General features: G+C 33.2%; 1 protein-coding gene and 1 long non-coding RNA gene across 8 annotated transcripts; both read right to left on the minus strand.

Annotated features, from left to right (window-relative positions):
* Positions 1–7,884: 7,884 nt before the first annotated feature.
* Positions 7,885–11,642, minus strand: LOC113739923 (metal tolerance protein 1-like). 7 transcript variants are annotated; one of them, XR_011813090.1, is made up of 3 exons: positions 10,798–11,372; positions 8,505–9,898; positions 7,885–8,422 (listed from the first exon to the last, which is right to left on the minus strand). XR_011813090.1 is itself a non-coding variant. In XM_072046109.1 (3 exons), the coding sequence occupies exon 3, from the start codon at positions 9,896–9,898 to the stop codon at positions 8,630–8,632; it is 1,269 nt and encodes a 422-aa protein (XP_071902210.1). In that variant the 5' UTR covers positions 10,724–10,738; positions 11,390–11,642; the 3' UTR covers positions 7,885–8,629. The 7 variants fall into 7 exon arrangements, 5 of the variants coding, with proteins under 5 accessions (XP_071902210.1, XP_027123142.1, XP_071902209.1 ...); XR_011813091.1 differs by having other exon boundaries at positions 10,696–11,372; XM_072046109.1 differs by lacking the exon at positions 10,798–11,372 and adding exons at positions 10,724–10,738; positions 11,390–11,642 and having other exon boundaries at positions 7,885–9,898.
* A 10,059-nt stretch (positions 11,643–21,701) lies between these two features.
* LOC140004927 (uncharacterized) lies at positions 21,702–22,252 on the minus strand. Its single transcript, XR_011812745.1, has 2 exons — positions 22,199–22,252; positions 21,702–21,913 (listed from the first exon to the last, which is right to left on the minus strand). It is a non-coding gene; the product is annotated as an uncharacterized lncRNA (long non-coding RNA).
* Positions 22,253–22,579: the final 327 nt, after the last annotated feature.

A 22,579-nucleotide genomic window follows, 5' to 3' on the forward strand; every position in this document is an offset into this window, starting at 1 on the left:
CATCAGAGGACAGATTAATCAACACAAATCAAACTGATAAGAACCAACAAAGTGACCAAACATTGCATGTTCATAAAGCTGACTGGCATGTCTAAGAACAAGAACTCGAACATGAAATAAGGAAAATCCTAGGAGATTTAGCCTGTAGTCTATAAATCCTAAGAGATTTATCCTTTTGTCTATGAAGTGAAATGAACAACTGAATGCTTGTAAACCCTAAAGCTAGCCTAACAAACCATGATTGCTTCAGAGAGAATTTTCTGGTAATAATTTTATGTTGTCTTTTTCAGTGTGTGATTCTCTCTCTTTCTGGTATTTATACCAAAAATCATTGGCTGTTGTTGATCAGGTTAAACACCTGAACTGCCACTATCCTATCTAAGTGGCCAGCTTTCTCCATGTTTCCATTAAATATTGGTCCACAACATTATCCACTTAGCAGCCATAATATAACCTGCTATTCTTTCATTAGTGGTCCACATTTTCTTCCACTTAATATGAATAACCTAACCATTCTTTCTCATTTATGGGGCCATGATTCTGTACAACTCCTCTTTTCAAGGATATGGGTTCCTTTAGATCAACCTCTCTGAATCAGCCTCTTGAATCATCACTTTTATCAGCTTTTTAAAATCAACTTCTTGAATCGGAGCCCATCATGTTCCATCCTTTACAATCAGAAAGGGTGGCCCCTTTCTGTTGTGTTTGATTGAGATTTCACTTAGTGCATATGAACGAGTAAATTTACGCCCACCATGGTGTGCCTGATTCCTATTATCATAGTCTTTTGTTTGTTAATATACTTGTTGCTTGTCTGTAGTGGGGGATGACAGGTATAATATCAAGAAGTTCCATCCTTCCCGATCAGAAAGAGTGGCCCCTTCATGGTGTGCTTGATTGAGATTTGACAAAGTGCACATGTAAATTTATGCCCATCAAACTTTGTTGACAAGTAAATTCCTATTATCAAACTTTTTGTTTGTTCGTTTTGTTTATAGTAGGGGATGACAGGTACTTGTTTCCCTACCTTCTGCCAGGCTTTCGCTTAACTATCTTAGGAATAAGGGATGATTTCAAAAACCAGGTTTCTAACAATTCACTAAATTATCTTATTTAAAAAATTACACTTACTCTCCTCGATTTGGCATTTTTAGGTGCGTTTGATAAAACTGAAATCTAAAAACTAAAATTTGAAATATGAAATCTGAAGTCTGAATCAATTAAATTATTGAATTATTAAATACTAAATTTGATACATTTTAGTGTATATATCATATTAAGTGAAAAGTAAATAGTTTTATCACTTTATTTTGAAGCAAAATTTATCTAGAAAATTCAGTGTCACTTAATTAATTCACATGTTCAATTTTTTGCTATTAAAAGCGTCTGAACATGTTAATACAAGATGATTAAAGTAACCCAATAATATTTACAATACATTAAAGTACAAAGTTTCACGGATAATGAAACTTATTAGTGAAACTATGCTCCTTAAAGTATTGGACTTGGACTTGTAGCAATTATGTTTGTTTATTAAGGATTTCCATCAAAATTATTACTCATAAGCATGTATGTAATTTGACTTTTTACAAATTATTGGGGTTAGAGACAAAATTTTTCTAAATTTCAACAATTGCTAATTAGTTGGGTAAATTCAAAAATTTTCAAATATTACTATGCCTAAAAATGTAAATTCAGTTGGCTAGAGTGGCATGCCGAATATGCAGCTTTGCGCTTTTTATCAGGGAGTACATGGTTTTACGGGTCAGGCTTTGCTAGGTACGGGGAGGACATAATGAACGCATCATTTGATGGAAAATCTAATGGTGTATTTCTACCAAAACATGATGGGGTGGATTGGAGTTGATGGATCTGGTCGTGAAGACTAAACTCATGATGGAATCCGCGAAAGTTTTGCAAAAGGTAATTTCCTTGTGATGGCGCTGGGACAAAGGACGTGCAACATCTAAATAGAATCTGGAACTTTATTTTTTTTTTTATTTTAGGCACTCAAGTTACAAGAGAGAAAGAGGGAAGTATTGTGGCCCTGGGTGCAATTGAACTTGTTAATAATATAATCAACTAGATATGTTTTATGATTTTCTATTTCAAAAGATAGAGTCCCGCATTAGAAAATCAAAGAAATTTTCAATCATTTTATAATACTTAGTTTCTTATTGGATTTGTATTAAATTAATAACTAGTGTGAGCTTATGCGTATGAGAAGGACGTTGAGTCGAACCTATCCAACGTAAACTGATGAATTTGCCCCGTGCACGTAGGCCCAGTATAGTTTTACTTCTATTCTATTCATAGATAAAAATTTTATCATTTTCCAACATATCTTTCTTGAGAGCCACTCCTAGATTAGAAATCCTTCTCCGACATGTCTTCTCCTATTCTATTTATAGATAAAGTTTTGACTATTTCCACTGGATGATAGAATTTACAAAAAATCACCGAAATTTTATTCTTCTCCAACATATCCTTCTTGAGAGCCACTCCTAGATTAGAAAGTACACTCACAACACATTTTGACTATTTCCACTTGATGATAAAGTTTACAAAAAAAAAAAAAAATCACTGAAATTTTATCCTTCTCCAACATATCTTTCTTGAGAGCCACTCCTAAATTAGAAAATACACTCACAACACAAAGTTAGTTTATAAAAATCACAGAAATTTTATCTTTCTCCAACATATTTTCTTGAGAGCCACTCCTAAATTAGAAACTACACTCACATTACGAAGTTCCGGTTGAATTTTCCTTACAGTTGCTTCTTTCTTCCATCTTCTCTTTTGTTGTTCCTCTTCCTTCTTGTTTACAAGAAGAATGATTATTTAATCATGAAGCAAAATTTCAACATCCTGAAATGGCTTTTCCGAACAGTACTATTTAGCATGACTTATGTTTGTTCAAATTATTACTTCTTCAACATTGTTCAATTATTTTCCAAGAATACTACTGTCATTATGGCTTTCATGCGAACTTGTTAATACCATCTGAAGAATATCAACTATCTTTATTGACAAGTATCTATACCATTGGAATACATCATCATTATGGCTTTGATTAGTTCGCATCAATGCTCGTCACACTCATCCAACAGTATATTTGGATTATTGTTGTGATGTAACTTGCATTAATGCATCTACCATTCTTCCCCAACTGAAAGACCATCATGTTTTTTGGCAGTATATTGGGAATTGCTGTGATTTGGCAGTATATTGGTAATTGGTGTGATGTACTTGTATTATTGCATGTACTGGTTTTTTTTGGCACGTTAGATTGAGCATTGTCGGCCGGTTTTTTTTTTTGGCATGTTAGATTGAACATTGCACGAGTGCTTTATCAACTAAGAAATCACCTTCATCACTTGAAAGAGTTCACTGTGTGCCTGGAAAGCCACATTTTTTGCTTTGGCATGTTAGATTGAGCATTGCATAATTGCTTTATCAACTAACTAACAAAATTTCTACTTACTTCCCCACTTGATTTGAACAAAAAACTGTCTTACTTACGACGCTCATCTTATCATCCAATCCAATCCTCCCCTCCTATTTAAGATAATCTTTGTTTGTTAATATGTTTGCCTTCCCTCCTATTTATCATAATTTTGTTTGTTAATATGTTTGCTATTTGTATTAAAGATGGTTCGAGGTATAAATATCAACTTTGGCATAAATAGCATGAATACCATTGGATAGAGAGGAAAATGAAATTCCATCCGTATTGTTTTAGGAAATTACATATTTTCACATTTTGTTATTTCCTCGTTTGAACTTCCTTGTTCAAGAGCCTGAAAATAGAAATCTAAATGCAACCTCTATCTTTATTAGCACAATCAAATACTTATCATTGTGCCTTTAATAAATTAACTATTTTTGTTGAAATTCTGTGTGAATAGCTTTACATTTATACACTACATTTATACACCTCCTCCAAGAGGTATAAAATGGATCATCCATTTATTTGCCAGGATGGAGGACACCTCAAATCTTTTTATAGCAAATTATGTCATAGCTCCTAGATTTCTAGATAATTTTAGTAGAAAAAAATATGTAATGAGTTCAAATTTATATCCCTTAAAAATCATATTTTTAGAAAAGATTTGACCAACAAAACTTTTACAATGCATCACACATTTTAACAATCTAATTGGTATTAACAAGTGCTATATATTTTTATTCTAGATTTTTTTTTTTTGAGATCCAATATTTGACTTATTACAGTGTTATTACTTTATTAGTTTACTAAAAGGTATTCAATGTGTCAAGAAGATTGAAACTGCATAATTTTGACAACAAAATTTGTTGGCAAAAATACAACCACTTTTTATGTATACAGAAATTTGACGAGGCATTCATCTGTACATACCCATAAAGGGAGAGATCCAAATTTTGGTCTCCCACTGTTGGACTAATAATTTGCTCAAATCCAAAACATTCCATGGAAAGTTTCATCGATTTTGGTTTCTTTTATATGTCTAGCGAGTTTGGTTTCTTTTATATGTCTAGATTTCCATTTTGGAGACACCAAATTGCATTTTTCATCTTAAGCGTAAGACACCTCTTATGCTGGAGAAGACAAGATATTGCCTAGTAATGTGATTGCACTTATCGAATGAAAACATCATGCACCTTCTAAAGTGTGGAAACATATAAAATCTAGTACTTTGCAAAATGCTGTGAACCGAATAAATTTTTTATACACCGTAGATATGGAGGAGGAACTACCATTATTACATTACTTCAAACTGCAAATTGAAAAGGGAAAGATTTACAGAGTTTAATTACGGTATAGAAAAAATATTATTTCATATAAAATCCTTCCTATTTCACCAAGCCCCCAAATAAAACCAGATCTTGCTTGCTTTCTATACATGTATGGTGGCTACTCTTTTTCTTGGTACTTGAGCTTTAATGACATCCCTTTATTTAGACTCATTTGATCATGTTCTTCTTCTTTTATGTTTTTTTTTTTAATTGATGTTGATACAATTCATCCTCTTGAGAGAAGAAATTAATCATTTTCAGGATTAACTTGAAAGAAATAAATTGAATCCGTGCCTAGTAAATAATCTGTAATTTGTCTTTTGATTTCAAGAACTTGTTCCAATCATTTCTTGTAATCATGTTATGATTTAAACTTTTGTGTTTATGATGGTGTATGTGCTTAATATAAATGTTAAACACTTACAAGTTCAAAAAGTTAGTTTCTTTCTGGGCTGGCTTAAAAGATAGTCTAATACCCTTTCTGTTTAGGTTTTATGATGCCCCTTAATTTCTAAATGAATGCTTAGATGATGTCAAATTTTTTGTGGAGATAACTAGATATGGACATAAAAGAAACAGCCATTCTTTTTTTTTTTTTTTTCGCTCCTGTCAGATTACTTAATTTTGTATAGTTTACTTGTTTTTCCCCCCGTGAATCGCTATAACATAATCTTTGTACATTGCCAGTCTATGCTAAATAAGCTGAAAAAAAATTGAATATGACTTTTTTTACATTATTCCATTTGGGTAGATTAGTCATTCCTTTGGATATCAAATAAAAATGTGTCATGCCATAATAAAAAAATGTTTAACTTCAGCCAAGGACTAGGTTTAATTAAGCATGTTTGCATTTTCATTTCTTTACTTTTTCCTAAATACTGCACTTGCTAGTTTATAGCAAAAGATTACACTGATGCCTTGTTTAATAACTCAATTCAATACTTAAATTTAAATGGATTCAGATTTTAATATGTTCAGTTATATTTGATAACAAAAAATAGAATATCTGAATTAATTAAGTGGCATTAAATTTTCTAACTAAAGTTTAGTTTAAAAAATAAGTGATAAGATATTCACTTATCACTTAATAGGATATCTACTTAAACGTATCAAATTTAGTACTTAACTATATATTCAATAATTTATTGGATTCAGACTTCATATTTAAGATTTTAGATTCCAATTTTCAAATTTCAATTTTATCAAATGCACCCTAAGTTTGCTAGTGCTTCCTTCAATTATGCTTTTGTAAGCTATCTTATGAAAGAAAACATATAATTTACTATGGTATATATTTTACTTTATTCTTTTTTCTATTCCAATAGAACATTAAATTTATTATATTCTAAAGAGTAAATCTTATACACATTGACGGTGTATATTCTATTACTATTGGATTCATGACATATGTGCAAAAGTTGAATTTCAAATTCAAATTTTACATAGTTGTCATTCATCCAACGTGTACCGTGTATATATACATTATCAGTGTAGGAAAGATTAATTCTATTCCAAATAGAACTTTATAGTTATTATTTTTTTTAAAAAAAATCTTCAGTAAGACCTTTTCATGGTTTGATAAAGTTCCCAAGCTAATTGAGTCGAAAATCAATAGTGAACTTCATGCAAAAGAGCTATAAGATGAAATGACTAGAACCCCTTGTTCCTCAATCTAGAACCGGACCTGCAGAGTGGTCTACCTCCTATTGTTTAAAAGGCGAGCAATAATTAAGTTCTATATATATTTTTGGCATTTTTTTTTTGCAAAAAATCCTACTCTAAGGTACAACTTATACGACAAACAAACATAGGCTAAATGAACGATTGCTCATTTTCTTAATTTTAAAAATTCTTATATTTATACCTATCATTTAAATGTCATAATTTTTAGTGACTTTTTGTAAGTAAACTCTTTTTTTAATGTGTATGTTGTTTTATATTGAATTTGTCATGTAAATACACCCAATCACATTCTAATATTTATATATTTTTCAGATTTAAATCTCATTTTCTAAAAGATTGCCATCTAAAAATCATTGAAAAGTGGAATGGACTCAATTAGACGAGCTCTTCTTCTTCCCTTTGTTTTTTTCAAATAATGACACGGCAATAATGCACCCCCTGAATCACAAAAACACTCGCACTCTGGCTGCTGCTTGTCCATGGACCATTCGTTATCTGTGCGCCAACCCACTCAACTGTCCCATCAATTAAAATCTAAGGGGGCAATAGTGGGTCAAAACTTATCCTTGATGATGATAAGATGAAAAAAAATTGGACCCCAGCCCAAAGGTCTCGTTTTGCACGTGTACTGATTTGCACATGTGCTCCACAAGGCCCTAAAGTTAAAATTGTCCTAATCAATTGCTATCCGTGAATTTTTTGCACGGATTAACTTTTTATAAAAGCTCGATTTTTTACACTAGCAACTTTAAATAAACACGTGTACATAATTTAAATTTCAAATTTAAATTGATATTATATAGCATTGATCTAATTCTGTTTATATAAAAAAATCTTTATTTTGACAAAATATAGAAAATTTGTTCAGATTGTCCACGAAACCATATAAATCGTAGCTACATGACAACTTTAGAAGCGCCTACATTTGAACAAGTTTTATTGTAGTTAATAAGCAAGTCCTAGAGTAACTAATTACTGCATCCGATCGGTGTGAATAATGCACTTGAAGTGATTCTTTTGGGCACATAAGAGAGACATGATATGAAACAGTGCTGCTAATTTATTTTTTTTTTGATCGACACGATATATTATACACCTACTCCTGACAGAATTTTCCAAAAAATTCTAAAGAAGAATTCAAGAAATTTAATTCCGTGACCTATATTCAAAGAGAGTTTTAAACCTCTCTCTCTCTAGCGGCTAACCACTTTAGAGACAGTCAATTGAAATAGTGCTGCTAAATGACTCTGGCATTTCTTTTCTTTTCTTCAAAGATTCTTTTGACGCATTTCTCAACGATCGCTTTTTGCTACGTGTGCACTGTGCCGTACAATGTTAGTGCCAAAAATCAGCGCGAACAGTTGGATTATATATTGGTTTTTCTAAACACTCACTCAAAACCTGCAATCTAAACGAAGCCACAGATTGCCGGCACAAATTAACAGCTCTGTTTACTTGTACTGGTAGGATACAAAAGTAACACATAACACTGTAAAAAGTTATCTAGTACTGGTAGGATACAAAAATAACACTAACACACTGTTAAACAGTTACCTAGAAAAGCAGATTTGTAGCTAAAAAGGCTCGATTTTGCCTCCATTAAGCCTATATTTCACCCATTGCTGACAATAGATTTGATATAATCAATCAGGGTTGTGCGTCCAAACGTAAGCAAGATAACCCTCAAGGCAGAGTTAAAACATTGCAGTTCCACCTATTTCTTGTTGCTTCAATATGGTCTTCTTCACTTTCTGGATATCAGTCACAGCAAATCTTAGGATAAAGTACGACTGACAATCAAAGGTGAATGGCATCAATTCATCTGCAGAGCAATGGTGGAGGCTAAATTCTCTATGACTCATAGCCCTGTATTGCATTGTCGATGGGCATCTTTAGCTCATCCACTCCAGGGAAAGGAAGTGCTGCAGTCCTAAGAGGCCAAGACCTCCAAATTTGGCATTTCCTAGATGGCCATTATCCAAGTTACATCTCAACATAAACCAAGAACACAAGGAAAAGAAAAGAAAAAAGGGTAAAATAGTTACAAAAAATGCAGCCAAATCGGCAAGAGAGCCATCTCTCTGTTGCTAGAAAAGAAATGACAATCTTTGAAAGAAGTTTGCCCGTCCCAGGAAAATGCTACACCAAGGCTTAAACCACATCATACCCTTTAATTGAACTCTCTTTCAATTTGGATTGTCACATGACTGATGTTATATTCCCTCCTAATGTAGACAACAACTTTGTCCAGCACCAAATCAGCATCAGCATCAGGTTTAATCTTCACATGGCAAGCCAATAACACTTTCCCAACCGTGATTGCCCATATATGCAATTCATGGATTGCAACAACCTCGTCCATCTCGCAAAGACCTTTTTCAATTCTGGTAGCATCAATTTCTCGAGGCGTGCTCTCCATAAGAACCTCAAGGATTTTGCGCAACATCTTTATAGTGGTTCCCAGCACGATTACAGAAAAAACAAGTGTGCAAATCAGATCAACAATTTTCCATTCTGGTTTATACCATATAATTGCTCCACCAATCATCACCCCAATGCTTTGAATCGAGTCACCTAGTACGTGAAGGTAAGCCCCCTGGACATTGATGTTCCATTGCTTCTTTTTATGTCCACTGTTTGACTTGTGTTCACTCTCCGAGCAACTCTTTTCAAGGAGAGGCTCAGTATGATCTGATTCATGTGCATGAGGATGCTCACTATGTCCCTCACGATGGTGGTGATGTCCAGCTGTGCTCACCCCATGAGTACGCATATGATCATTCACTTGCTCATTTTCCTTCTCCCCATCGTCATCACTATGACCCTCATGTCCATGATGTCCGTGACTGTGAGCATGGCCATGTCCATGATGTCCGTGATCGTGAGCGTGGCTATGTCCATGATCATGTCCAAGCACAAGAGCCATGATGATGTTCACTGCTAAGCCAAAAGCAGACACCAAAAACATGAGGAAGCCCTGAACTTCACCAGTATCATGGATGAGTCTGGCAATGGCTTCGTAAACGAGGATACCAGCAAGAAGCCATATCATCTGGATAGAGACCAATGTCCCCAAAATTTCTATGCGGAAAAACCCATAAGATTGGCGTGGATTAGCTTCCCATCCAGACGCCCAAATAGAAAACAAAGATATTGCAAAAGCAGCAACATCTGACAGCAGATGAGCAGCATCAGTCAGAATTGCAAGGCTGTTGGCTTTAACGCCTCCAACAACCTCAACACTCATGAAAACAATGCAGAGTACAACTGCAATCCAAAGCTTTTTCATGGACACTGAACGTTCTGAACTCGTTTGGGCATCTGATAATCCACATGGTGCTCCCTCACAAACTTTACTTGCAACAAAGCCTTTTTCTACAGCCGGCCTATCAGCATCTATCTCAATCACATGTCCATCCTCAGAAACTTGTGCATCCATCTGAAACAATAGGATAAAATTAACAGTCGACAACTCCACGAACACAATCAATTGATGAATCAATGCAGTAGCAGAAAAAAGAGATGTAGGATTCCTAGTCAGGAGTAAAATGTAATAATCAGGCAAGCTACCATAATGCTTAAAGAGATTTCATCCAGATACCCTGAACAGCTTGCTAGATTCATAGTCAACATGAACCACAAGACAAAAGTGATTGTAATTACAAAAACACTTCACTAGGACGAAGCTGAAGGGAGAAGTCACACCGCCATACTATGCAGCCATCCAGTCAATAAACAAAACTAAATCTTGTTAATTCAAGTTTCTGCATACTTTTCTTTCTACCGTCTACACAAGGCAAGAGGAATTCTTTAAACAAAGCCAATACACAATTTGAGAATAATCAAGAAGCATCAGAATGTTCAAGACGTTTCATTAGGAGACAATAAAAGCTTGCTGAGATTTACAATTAAGATGAACCAAGTAATAAAGGTAATTCTAATGACAGAAGCACTTCATTAGCATAAAGAATAGAAAATTACTCCAGTTTAAATACACGCTTCCAGTAGAGGAACAGAATTAAATCTTGTTAAGTCAAGTTTTTGCATACCTTTCGTTTGATTGTGTAAATCAGGCAAACGGGATTCTATCAACTAAGTCAACAGCCAGTTTAACAATATTTATTACGGAACAAATGGCACAACCAAAACCACTACATTGGTCCAAGCATAAACAGAACATTCTCATCCAAACAAAGATGATAGCGCCCAAAAGTAAAGAAACAGATGAACAATTACCACAACAAGAAAAGCTAAGCTTGAATACCAGAGATCTGTGAATCTGCAAAATTGAAACTCAGAAAGAACAAAACCCTCAGTCAGGGGGATGCCTCAGCTTACCATAAAAATAAGAACCGAAACAGAAACGTTAAACCAAAACGCTCAAAAGATGCTCAAAATATGGTGCCATTCACATAGCTCCAAAAAACACAGCCACCAAATAATGCAATAAAGGAGACACATTCAAAAAGTATTGAGTTAAAAACTTAATTCTTTATAAAGAATGTTACAAACTTCATGCAAAAGAAAAAGAAAAAAAGAACACGTATTTGGACACCACGACAAAAAATATTTTTTTTTTTGGGGGCAACACCAGGACAAAAAGGTGGATAAATAGAGGACTTGTTGCCCAAAAGATTAAGTTGACAACCACCCCCCACAAACCGTAATCAAGCCAAATGTTAAAAAAAAAAAAAAAAAAGTTCTTGAAATTACCAGAAAGAGGGAAAACAAAACAAAAAAAAAAACTTTTCTACCTTTTTGGCCATATGATGAATATAGCCATGAAAGTAAACCCATAATATATCAATTTATGCAGATTCAATATATCATCACCGTCCATGAAAGTAAACCCATAATGGGTTCAAGAATAAGGTTTTTAGTTTGATAAATGAACCCAAAAAATGGGACCTTTCATGGTAATAAAACTTACCTGGTACACAGGAAACAAGCGTTTGATGGGGCCGATGAAAATGGTCTGGGGGCCCTTGGAGGCTTTGGAGGTGGGGCGGTAGGGAAGAAGACGGGAGTTAACTTCAAGTACGCCTTTCTAGAGGCAGGGGAGAAGCTGCAGAGATTGAGGGATTGCAGCTATGCAGGGACTCGGGCAATAATAAAAAGGTGTCTGATGGACGAATGAATGGATCCTTTGTGGCCTAGCGGTAATTGGTAATGATTGGGAGAGTAACTCTATGTTTTTGTGGGGGTATTTTGACGGTACATAAACTTTCATTAGTATTAAATACGTGACAAATAATTTAAATTTAAATTATATTTAATCGTAAAAGCATATATAAATTGCCAGTATATGTAAGATTAATTTTTCTTAAAATGTTTTGATGAAATATCCTTCTTTTCTTTGATAAGTGCGCTTGTGAAATGAAAACTAAAAAGATTGTTTAGAGAATATGCTAGTGGGTTTTAAGAAAGATTTGAATTGAATTATTATACTTAAATTTTAAATATTCACTATGTTCCAAACCTTCTGTCCATTCATTGGAATTTTGAACCTAATGATGATGGCATTTTGATGGTAATGGCTATAAAATTATGAGCTATTTTGTTCCTTGAGATTTAAAATTTGAAACCAATAGTGCCTTGACTTAGGCACTAGTAGTAAAATAAGCAAATTTAGATATAAAGAATTAGAAGTTTTGAATTCTAGTATTTTTATTATTTTTGAGCTTAGTCTATCATATTAGCGTTCTCAAACCACATCTTGGGTTAGTTAGTGTTTAATTCAATTAAATAATAGGATTTACAATTGTGGGTTAGTTGATTCTTTTTATGGTGGGTTAGGTAGTGTTTACTTCAATTAAATAAAAGGGTTTACAATTGTGGGTCAGTTGATTCGTTTTCTGATAGAATAAAAGTTTGAATGGGTTCAATCCTAATTATTATTACGGGGCAGAGCATATTTTCAAAATCATGAATAGCTCTCAGAGATTTTTATAAGTCTCTCGCACACAATCTTTTACAAGGAAATGACACGTCCTTATCGATCGATTAAACTTGTATTTAGCGTGGATTAGTTGATAATATCCATGAATTCCTTGCACCATGTGTGAGTTGGTTGCGTATTGGAAAACTTGGAAGTAGAAATAATTTTTTAGGTAGTGGATCCCCCGTGAAAGTAACTCATTGTCACGGAAACGTCCGTGACTGGGGATTTGAAGCCTGGTAATCTCTATCACTTGTGGTTGGTACATCATCTTGTTTAGTTGTGTAATTTCTTTGCATTAATCTGTACTACTATGGATTAGTTTAGAATATTACATAGTTCTAGCTATGTTTTAATAGTCCTCAAATCATTTTTGCCGTAATTATGCTGAGATTAGAAAGAATAACCATTGTGGATTAGTTTGTAACTATAGATTAGTGTTCCTTATGCTTTTTGTGGATTAATTTATGTTGATATTTATCACACAATTATGGATTAATTTGCAATGTTATTGATATGCAACTTGATTGTATTTATCTCACCACTACTATTGTTTAGTTGTAATCGTGAAAAAAAAAATATGTGTATATATATTTTAGAAAATATATATATTTTTTAGAGAATATATATATATATATATATATATATATATATATATATATATATATATTTCAGAGACTGAAAGCAACAAAGAAAATGGATAAGCATGTTGGCTTGTTTTGAGTGACCATTCAAGGAATACCGACTTTTTGGCTTTTTGGAATACCAAAAAATAAGAATTGTGATTGATGAGGACAGAGTCTTGCCGAGGAAAGTCAACTTAAATTAGAGTGTCTAAACCGAGTTGATCAAATCAAGAAACATAATTATTTGTTTTTGATTTGATATGATAAGATCGGTTTTCTTCCAAGATGACTAGAGTATTTCATTTTCTTTTGTAAAGCGACGTCTAGTTCAACCTGATAACTACAACATTTTGCTCATAAAGATGGAATTACTTTTCTTCTTTTTAATTAGAGCTTTCAAACGGTATTTCTGAGCAAGCCCTGCTTACAAACTAAATAAAATTTTAGGGCCTTCAAGTTTGGACCTATATTAGAAGGCTTTAGTTCAGCTCACATCTTTATATGAGTTTTAGGCTCATGTCATATTCAATTCAAACTTATAATTAAATACATAATTATATATAATATATGTTTGATAAATATGAATTATTGTAAATTTATATATAAATTATTATAAATTTAAATTATGATATGTATAATGATAAATATATACATATATATATATTTTTACGTGTATAAATATAAAAATTATATAGTATAATATATGTATATGATTTTGTGTGTGTGTGCGCGTCTATCTATATATATATATATATATATATATATATGTATGTATGTATGTAAGTATGTCTATAAACGTGCTTATAAGTGGGCTCGACCTTAAACGCGTCTTAACCTGACAAAGTTTAGAATCGATTCATATTTAATTCAGGCCTAATATTCATGCCCAAATTTTTTTAGCCTCAAGTAAACATTAGGTTTAAAGGGTATTGTTTTTTAATTGAGTAGGTCTAGTTTGGATTGGCATGTCCCATTGACAACCATGTTTTTCAGACCTGAATCGGGTATCGACTCAGTCAAGTTTAGGGGTCAGCGGTCAATGGGTTCGATTGGGGGTTGAACCGAATGACGTCATAAATAAAAATTACTTAAAAATTAAAATATTGTATGTAAAATACCTAAGAACATGTTAATATTAATAAAGGTATATTCATATATATATATATATATATATATATATTTGATGTTTCAAATGTATTTAACAAAAAAAATACAAAAAAGTTAGAACAATCAAGTAGCAATTTAAATTATTCAATGAACATTAACAAGTTTAGAATTAAAATTACGGATTTGATTAAAAAATAACACCAAACTTTGGGACAACTTTATAAAGTGTGAAATATTTGAGATATATTAATATTTTTTAACAATTTAGGGGTCAAAATATAATATTAAAAATGCTTTGCCCCCACAATCACGTGAAAAATGCTTTGAGCCAACATCACACTGTCCCATTTCTTTCTCTCTCTCTCATGATGCGTTCATAGGGCACTTCATCTTCCTCTTTCTCTGTCATTCTGCAACTCCTTTATTCTTCTTCTTCTTTTTCTTTTTTTTTTAAATTCATTTTCATTCTTATTGTATTAGTTATTTATTCTCAAATTCATGAAATATCAAGCTTTTATCTGTTTTCTTCAAACTTTTCTCTTCTCCGCTCCCTTTTTTGCATTTTTGGGTTTTTTCTTCTTTTGAATACAAGATCTAAGATTAGATTTTGTTTTAAAAAAAAGTTAAAACATTGATTTTTGATGCTTGAATTGAAGTGAAAGAGTGAAAATGGATTTGCAGAGGAGGGGAGAGCTCACAAGGATTTGAAGTTAAAGGGAAGGAAGGAAAAAAAATTCAACAAAAAGGGAAAAAATCCGATTTTTTCACGTTCTTCCGATTTTCGATTGAGTCTTTACAAATCCGAATTTTTCAGATAGCTCGGACCGAACATTTGGCTGATTTTCAGTATGACTGGTCGGACAGACCGATCCGGTCCAAGTTTAAAACACATGGATTGACAGCTATTATCAATATATATAAAAAGTCACAAATAACATAATGAGCACAGGTAAGAATAAACATAATTTCATTGTAAAGAATTTTCAAGAGTGACCATTTAGAAATGCCAATTGAGTCAAGTGGAGGAAGGGAATTATGCCCTTGTGAAAACAAGTGTTAATTTGATTTTCATTTTTATTTTCCGTACGTATAAACAAGATTACAATTAACACATGCATAGGTGCATTGGTACAGACATACTACACCTCCACAACAATATTATAACTAACTCATAAATAGTGAGTTAATTTTAACTATGGAGTTAATAAGCTCACTTTGCAAAACTTGATCCAAAATCTCTAATTCCAGAAGTTTTAACCTTAGTTAATATACCATTAAAATATGGCCTCATTGGTGACCGCAATTTTATCGACAGTGGAGTGATCCCTTTGTTGGGCCTCATTTGGGCAACCGAGTTTTTCTAGTGCTGTCCATCCTAGAACAAATTCCATTATAAGTTGGTTCATACATACTCTATACCAAAAAAAAAAAAAAAAGAGCACGTGAAATAAAAATTATTTGAAAAAAATCTAAAAAAATATTTGAAATAAAATTGTAATATTTTTTTTTGTGATGTGATATAAGTAAAATAAAAAAATAATTAAAAATTATGTTTATAATACAAGCAAAATAATTTTACAAATTTTTTTTTCCTGAAATTATACTGTCGAAACGGATGGAAGAAAGTGTTTTGGAATCGAATCGAGCTTGGGGCCCTTGGAGGTTTGGTTGGTGAGACTGAAAGTAGGAGGAGGATCAAATTGCAGGAGTTTTAGCTGGCGGCTAGGCTAGGCGGACAAGGGCAATCTTAGAGACGTGTTGTGTTTGATTAAAAGCTAGTACTATTAGGTTCGGGCAAATGATTGCCGTAGTATCTGAATTCTGAAAAGGCTTCTATACGGACAAGAGCAGGGTTGTTAATTGACCGGTTTTGATATTAAACCCAAAATTTCTTTGTCGTTTGATGTCGAATAATACCTCCGTAATCAGGAATCAGTGAATCCAAAACATTCAAATCAAGGTTGAAATTGGTTTGATTTTTTTTTTTAAAAGTGTATTTTGGCCGAAATTGTTGAGTGGTCTAGCAGCCTTTTTCTCTTGAAAAACAGGTACTGGTAGCACTTGATCTTTCACAAGCACAGCTATCAAACCAATTATGGCTATGAATTATTTGTAAATAGCTATCTATTTATGCACTTTATTTTGGTGAATTTTTAATATCTATTGTCAAAAACATAAAACCAATTCTTCTGAAAAATGATACAAATTTACCCAGAATATTAATAATAATTTTCTATTAGTTGCGCACAAATTGGTGTGTGCCATGAACACTAGTTACTTTAATTTGGATTGGATTGAATTTGGATATAATTTTACAACATAGTTTGAGTACGAGCTGAGTTTGAGCATCGTAGACTCAAATAAAATGAGGCCCGATCATTTAATGAGATTAAATAAGTACAATTTCTATGCTCAATATCAGTAAATTTGGCAAAAAGACGTGACTTTTAACAATTCTTTTATTTTAACACCTTGAATTTTTAGTTACAACCATAATAATATGAATCTATTTATTTTTCTTTACATAATTACTGAAAGCACTTATGTTAAAAAAAAAAAAAAAGGAAAATCGGGTCGGCTCAGTGTCAACCCAAAGTTCGAACAAACAAAAAGGCTGATACTGGGCGTCAAGTTAATGAGCTTTTGGTAGAGTGGGCTAGGACCTAAAATACAATTTTTTATGATGGGCTGGGCTCCTACCTGTGGAAGACTGCGCTATAGGTCGAATTGATGGGCTTGATAAATCATGGCAACAGTTATGTTCTTTCAAAGTTTGCTATAGTTGTAAATTCGGATTCCTTTTTTTTTTCCCCTCTTTTTGAATTTGTTTCTTCTGTGTTTTTTAATTGTGATTGTGTAGTTATCAAAACTACTCAAGAAGCTTTGCCATATTTATTCAATCATTTATTCCTTGCATGAACAGGGAACAGATTAATTAAATGCAATTTTGAAGAGAACGAAAAAGGCAAAAAAAAAAAAAAAAAAAAAAACTTGTATACCATTGATGCAATCCTCTTTCTAGTTCTTTGAAAGGCAAAACTGCTTCATGTCATGAATTGAGTTTTTAACATTTTGATAGATCAGTTATGGGATCTCAACTGGTATTTCTTTGTATAATAAAACCATGATCATGGAAATTTTTGAAGCGAACAATGGAAAAAAAAAAAATTTCCCTGGTATGAGGTCACGAGTTCTAATCTCTTCTTCTGCATCTTTGCCAGGTTTCACTTGAAAAAACAAAACTTTTCAAAAAAGAAAAAAGAAAGAGGAAAATTTTGAAACGAGTCATACATACTCATGCAGCTGGCTAATTTAATTCATGAGCACATTTACAATTAAATTTGTGATCACATTTATTCCAAAAAATGGGAGGCACATGTATAATTAAATTCATGAGAAATTTATGCGCAAAATATGAGAGATCATTCGGCTCAAAACGATCAAACGATAGAGACCATAAACTCAAATTCACAATAGTTTTATTTAGTTGGTACAATACAATTGCATATTAAACCATACATACTAGAAATGGCATATCCTTCCACTGTCTACTACTCAGCCACTCCACAGATACCAGAGAGAATACAGAAACCAGCATCAAGATCTCTTCTAAGTTCTCATTGCAATAAAGCATTAGCTTCGTGGGGAATGATGAGTGGAACAAAGGATCTGAGTTCTCTTAACCCCGGTCCAACTTCGAAAAAATCCACCTCTTAGAGTTCTGATGGTCCTGGTGGATGCACTTCTTGTGGAAATGGGAGCGTTTTATCAATCTTCTTTGCTTCGAATAATATGCCTGTATTTTGCTTAAAAGCAAGTGCCTCACTTCTCTCTTGCAAGCTATTTCAACCTAAAAACCAGATAATTGGAACCCAGAATCAGAACATTTTAATAGTATATGCTCAAGAATTAAAGAACACGTAAAAATGCAAGAGACCACCAACATTGGAAACTAATCAAGATATTGAGCAATTCAAGGGTGTGTAAGTTATTGCTACATGTACAAGTCCAATTAGGCCTTAGTGGTACATGTCAGCCCAAGGAAAATTTGGTCTATAAACAAGAGAGTCACAAATTTAAATCCATAAATCAGAACCCTTTTATGAAATAAATGTAAATAATTATGTACATGTGAATGTGCTACGCAGCGAAAATCTACATACACTTACCTCTAACCATTGTTGTCAAGTACAAGTTGATCTCTTCTTATATCTTTGACTTATTCTTGTCTATTCTAACAAAATAAAATATGTAGAAGAAGGAAAAGTAGAAGGAGAATTTAGGGTAAGGATCTTCTAGCCTATGTCTAAGTCAAAAGTGTATAGATGGAATACTATAGACTATTTATAGGTTAGGTTAGAGACCCTTATTAGCAAATACAAAAATCCATAGGGTTTTCTTCCATCAATGAAATCTTACCAAAATTCATAACTGTCTGAATAATTGATTGAATAAGATATCAATTAACAAAGATATCAATCAATCATTAACAAATGAGAGATACTAATTAATTATTGACAAAATGTCAAATCAATTAATCAGAATATTAATCACCTATCATTATCTATTGAGAGATGCTAATTAATTATTGACAAAATGTCAATCAATTAATTTTATATCAATCACTATAGAATCAATCATGTGGGTCATAATTGTCTCAAAAAGAAGCCAGTCGTACATTCTCCCACTTGAACCACATGAAATAGTTAGATAACTTATGGGTGACTAACTGCTTGACAATGGCTATAAACCTTGTTTGTCACTTACCAAATTCAACAGTTATGTAACAGCTACTTAATTAGAAAATAATAATACACGAATCATGGCGGTTATGCTCTTATGGCAAACACATCATTCCATATATTACAATGTACTATACTTCCTAATCAAGTGCTTTAAAAGAACTTTATGAATAACATTATATAAGTTATTCAGGCTCCAACTTTATGGATCACATGATCCTTACTTTATACATGAACAACAATGTGCACAAAATCATGTAAATATAACTACCTTGAGTGTCTAGACAATAACAATAGTTTGAGAATAATAGCAAAATATTAAATGAACTACTGAGTTCCATGTGAGTTATTTGATCATTAACAACTCAGTCGGCAACTTTTAGTTGTTTGATCAACAATAATAACTCTTTACTGTATACTCAATAGCTGCCTTTTGCTTTCTAAATAATTATTGATATTCTATTAAGAATAAGAATGAAACTTGTAATAATAGGATATGAGAAACTATTGAAGTACACAAACTAAATCAATAACACAGGAGACATCAATATCAAGGCCACATACTTATGTACACTACAATACTACGTGAATCAATTTAGTGAGTTGAAAGTTCAAGAGATATCTTGTTTAAACTCAAATTTATGTTGTAAAAAGAAAAAGAAAATTAATGGGACAAATTATACATTTAGGGTGTCTAAGTGGAATGAAATAAATTAATTAGGGCTTAAATCATATTTTTAGGGTGTCTCAAGAGTGTAACGTTAACTTATTGGGGCTCAAATCATACTTTTAGGGTGTCTAAATGGGATAAGACAAATGTATTGGAGCTTAAATCATATTTTTAGGGTGTTTGAATGGAACAAAGTTAACTTATTGAGGCTCACATCATATTTTTAGGATGTTAGCACAAGAAGATTGTTGGAATCATTTTAGTTAATAAAACACACAAGTTAAGATTGTCAATATTATTGAGTTAAACTATTAATGTGGTTATTAGCATTTGTAGAATACCATGAAACAAAGAATGAATATAGCTATACATATCTACTCAAATAATTGCCACTTTATTACATATAAAATTTTGCAAAATATAATCATTATGTTGCTTGCAACTTCAAGTTTTACTTAGACTAGTAATTTATAAAGATGTTTGTGATCAAGAATTAGTTGAAAAGTATGAAATTAATTTGAGCATGCAGTAAATTAAGAATATCAATGAAAAATATGTGAAATTATAGACATTTTGTTTTGGTGTTAGGTGCCCTTCATAATATGAAAGAACTAGATGGGATTGATTTTGATTTTTAGGGCGTTAGAGTGGAACTGTTAATATTTATTGGGGATTGACTTGCAATATTTAGGGTGTCATAGAAGAATAATAGGAACTTGGGAGCGTTATGGAGACAAATAAGGAAACACCACTCTGCAATTCTAAGCTCTCCGTTCACCAGATGCACTCGATCGGTGCATACCACTTTTATGGGCTCTTCCACCCATAGACGGTAGACATGGACGGAGAGCTTTTATTTTCTTTCATGAAAATCAAAGCACCAATAGTCGAGCAAGCTTCATTGCCGGAGGTAGAGGTCGGGTAGTCCTATAGTTTTTTATTTTTACTCTGTTCCCTATGCATAAGTGTCATTAAATTTTTTGATATTCTATGCTTGAGCCTTGTTGACCTAGCAAAATTGGAATTGAAATCAGTTATGGGATTGGATTGGTGAAAAAATTGGGCATAATTTATGTACAAGTTGAAAAGAAATACACTAGTTTCTTCGATGCCTGTTAGCTGTTTGAATAATGCCCGAACGAGGTAAATCTCTAATTATGACAAGATTTTGTGCTTCTATTCTAATTTAGGAAGTTGAGGCTTTTACTTATTTTCCTGATTTTTTTCTTTTCTTTAAATCCTATTAAGACCTACCGACGTCGTTTGGTGATAATCTTTGGTTTTGGCAAGGAAAAGGCCACGTCCTCTCCATTGCTCAAACATGCTTGCAAGAACACATCCTCACAAAAGAGGATACATAAGCAGCAATTCCATGATTTCTCACCAATAACATACAAATTTTGGCTCACTAGAATCAGTATTTGGAGGGAAGCTTTCCCGCACTCCTTTTGGCTAGAATTTTAAGCGAGAAAAGTCCTTACCTTCGCTGGATATAGGATGGCTCCAATCTTTGGTGAGGTCTTGTCTCTGTCCTAACTGAATTTTAATAGCGTCGAGCCTTTTATTTCTTGTTAAAGTTGTTGTCGCTAATGCCTTTTTTTGTTGTAGTGGGTGCAAATGCAAGATAAGATTAAAAATTCTAAAGCTTTTCAAGCCAACTATAGGAATTTGTCACAGTTGACTAGGGGTAATTGCCCATCATCAACTCAACATGGCTCTGCCCATGTTCCATGATAACGTGAAATCCCAACGTTCAAGTATCCGAGTCTACAAGTGCATAACCTATAAACTAGAAACAAATGGTGATTGGATAACAAGAAGTTCAGTAAAACCATTTCTACGAAATGGTGGGATTCCCACCTTCCCCCCGAAGAGAGAATCAATGGCGAAGCAAAGTATACAAAGTACTCAAACAGGGTGCAATGTTTTATTTATTTAATATATACAAAGTGTACAAAGTGCATTGTGGTGGCAGACATGCATCTTTTTCAACATCTCAGCATTACATCTGAAACATCCATACTTATTTTAGCACACAGTCGATAATACAATACATAATCCTCAGTCCTTGTTCTCAGTTCACGGGCGGCACCACTTCCCCAAAGTATAAGAGTTTCTTCATCTCCAAATCAGTTTCTTGAACCAGTGCTTTGTAGATATTTTGATTGCCGTCGCTATCCTTAGCTTCAATTATGAGCCAGTAGAGAGTGGCTAATTCAACGGGTTTCTTTAAGCCGGCAACCACTGCCACAAACACCAGCTTGTCTCCGGTCTGCTTGTTGTGCTCATCCACTGCAAATCTTCCGAGCTCTTGAATGTGAGGGTCTGCAGGGTTCACTGGAGTCCAGCCACCATGCACAATTAATTTGGTCTGCAAGGTGTAAAACAAAAAGCTTCAGAATAATTTTAGATCCGAATAATCCGAACACTTGGCAGAAACTCAATCAAACAAAATTAAGAAGCAAATCTTCCTCTCCCATAAGAAAAAGGGTAAAAGACTGACAAGCAGAGATTGAAAGTTTAGGAGTTACAATTATAGAACCTCGTAACAAGGTTGAAGGAATTTTAATGTAATTCAGCAATATCCTAGAATCTAGTCAAAACAATAGACAAAACAGTCAAGGTAAATTAGATCTAGGAGTATCATTTAGTTCACCTCTCCAGCTTGCTTCAGTATGGCATCGACTTCGGCAGACTGGAATTGCTTGATTGATATCCATTAAGAAACGAGCATTTCAGTATGAAGAAAATATAAATGCTGAATATTAGGAAAATAGATATAAATGCATGGATGCAAAAGGCAGAGACTGAAACTTACTGTAGTTGTTTGCCAATTCCTTTTTTTGGCACTTGGCTGTCACAGGCATTGGAAAGTTGGCTACCACCGTAGCCATATTTTTACGCAAAGAGTAAGGAGAACAGATTATTGCTCTTGGTTGAGATAGGCGAAGCTCGGTTGCTGAGTATGAATGTAGGAAAGAATTGAACAAACTCCCAGAATTTATAGGCGATGTTGTGGACCTAAATGTCCTCTATG

Source organism: Coffea arabica, chromosome 4c (assembly GCF_036785885.1).
Source record: "Coffea arabica cultivar ET-39 chromosome 4c, Coffea Arabica ET-39 HiFi, whole genome shotgun sequence".
Lineage (NCBI taxonomy): Eukaryota > Viridiplantae > Streptophyta > Magnoliopsida > Gentianales > Rubiaceae > Coffea > Coffea arabica.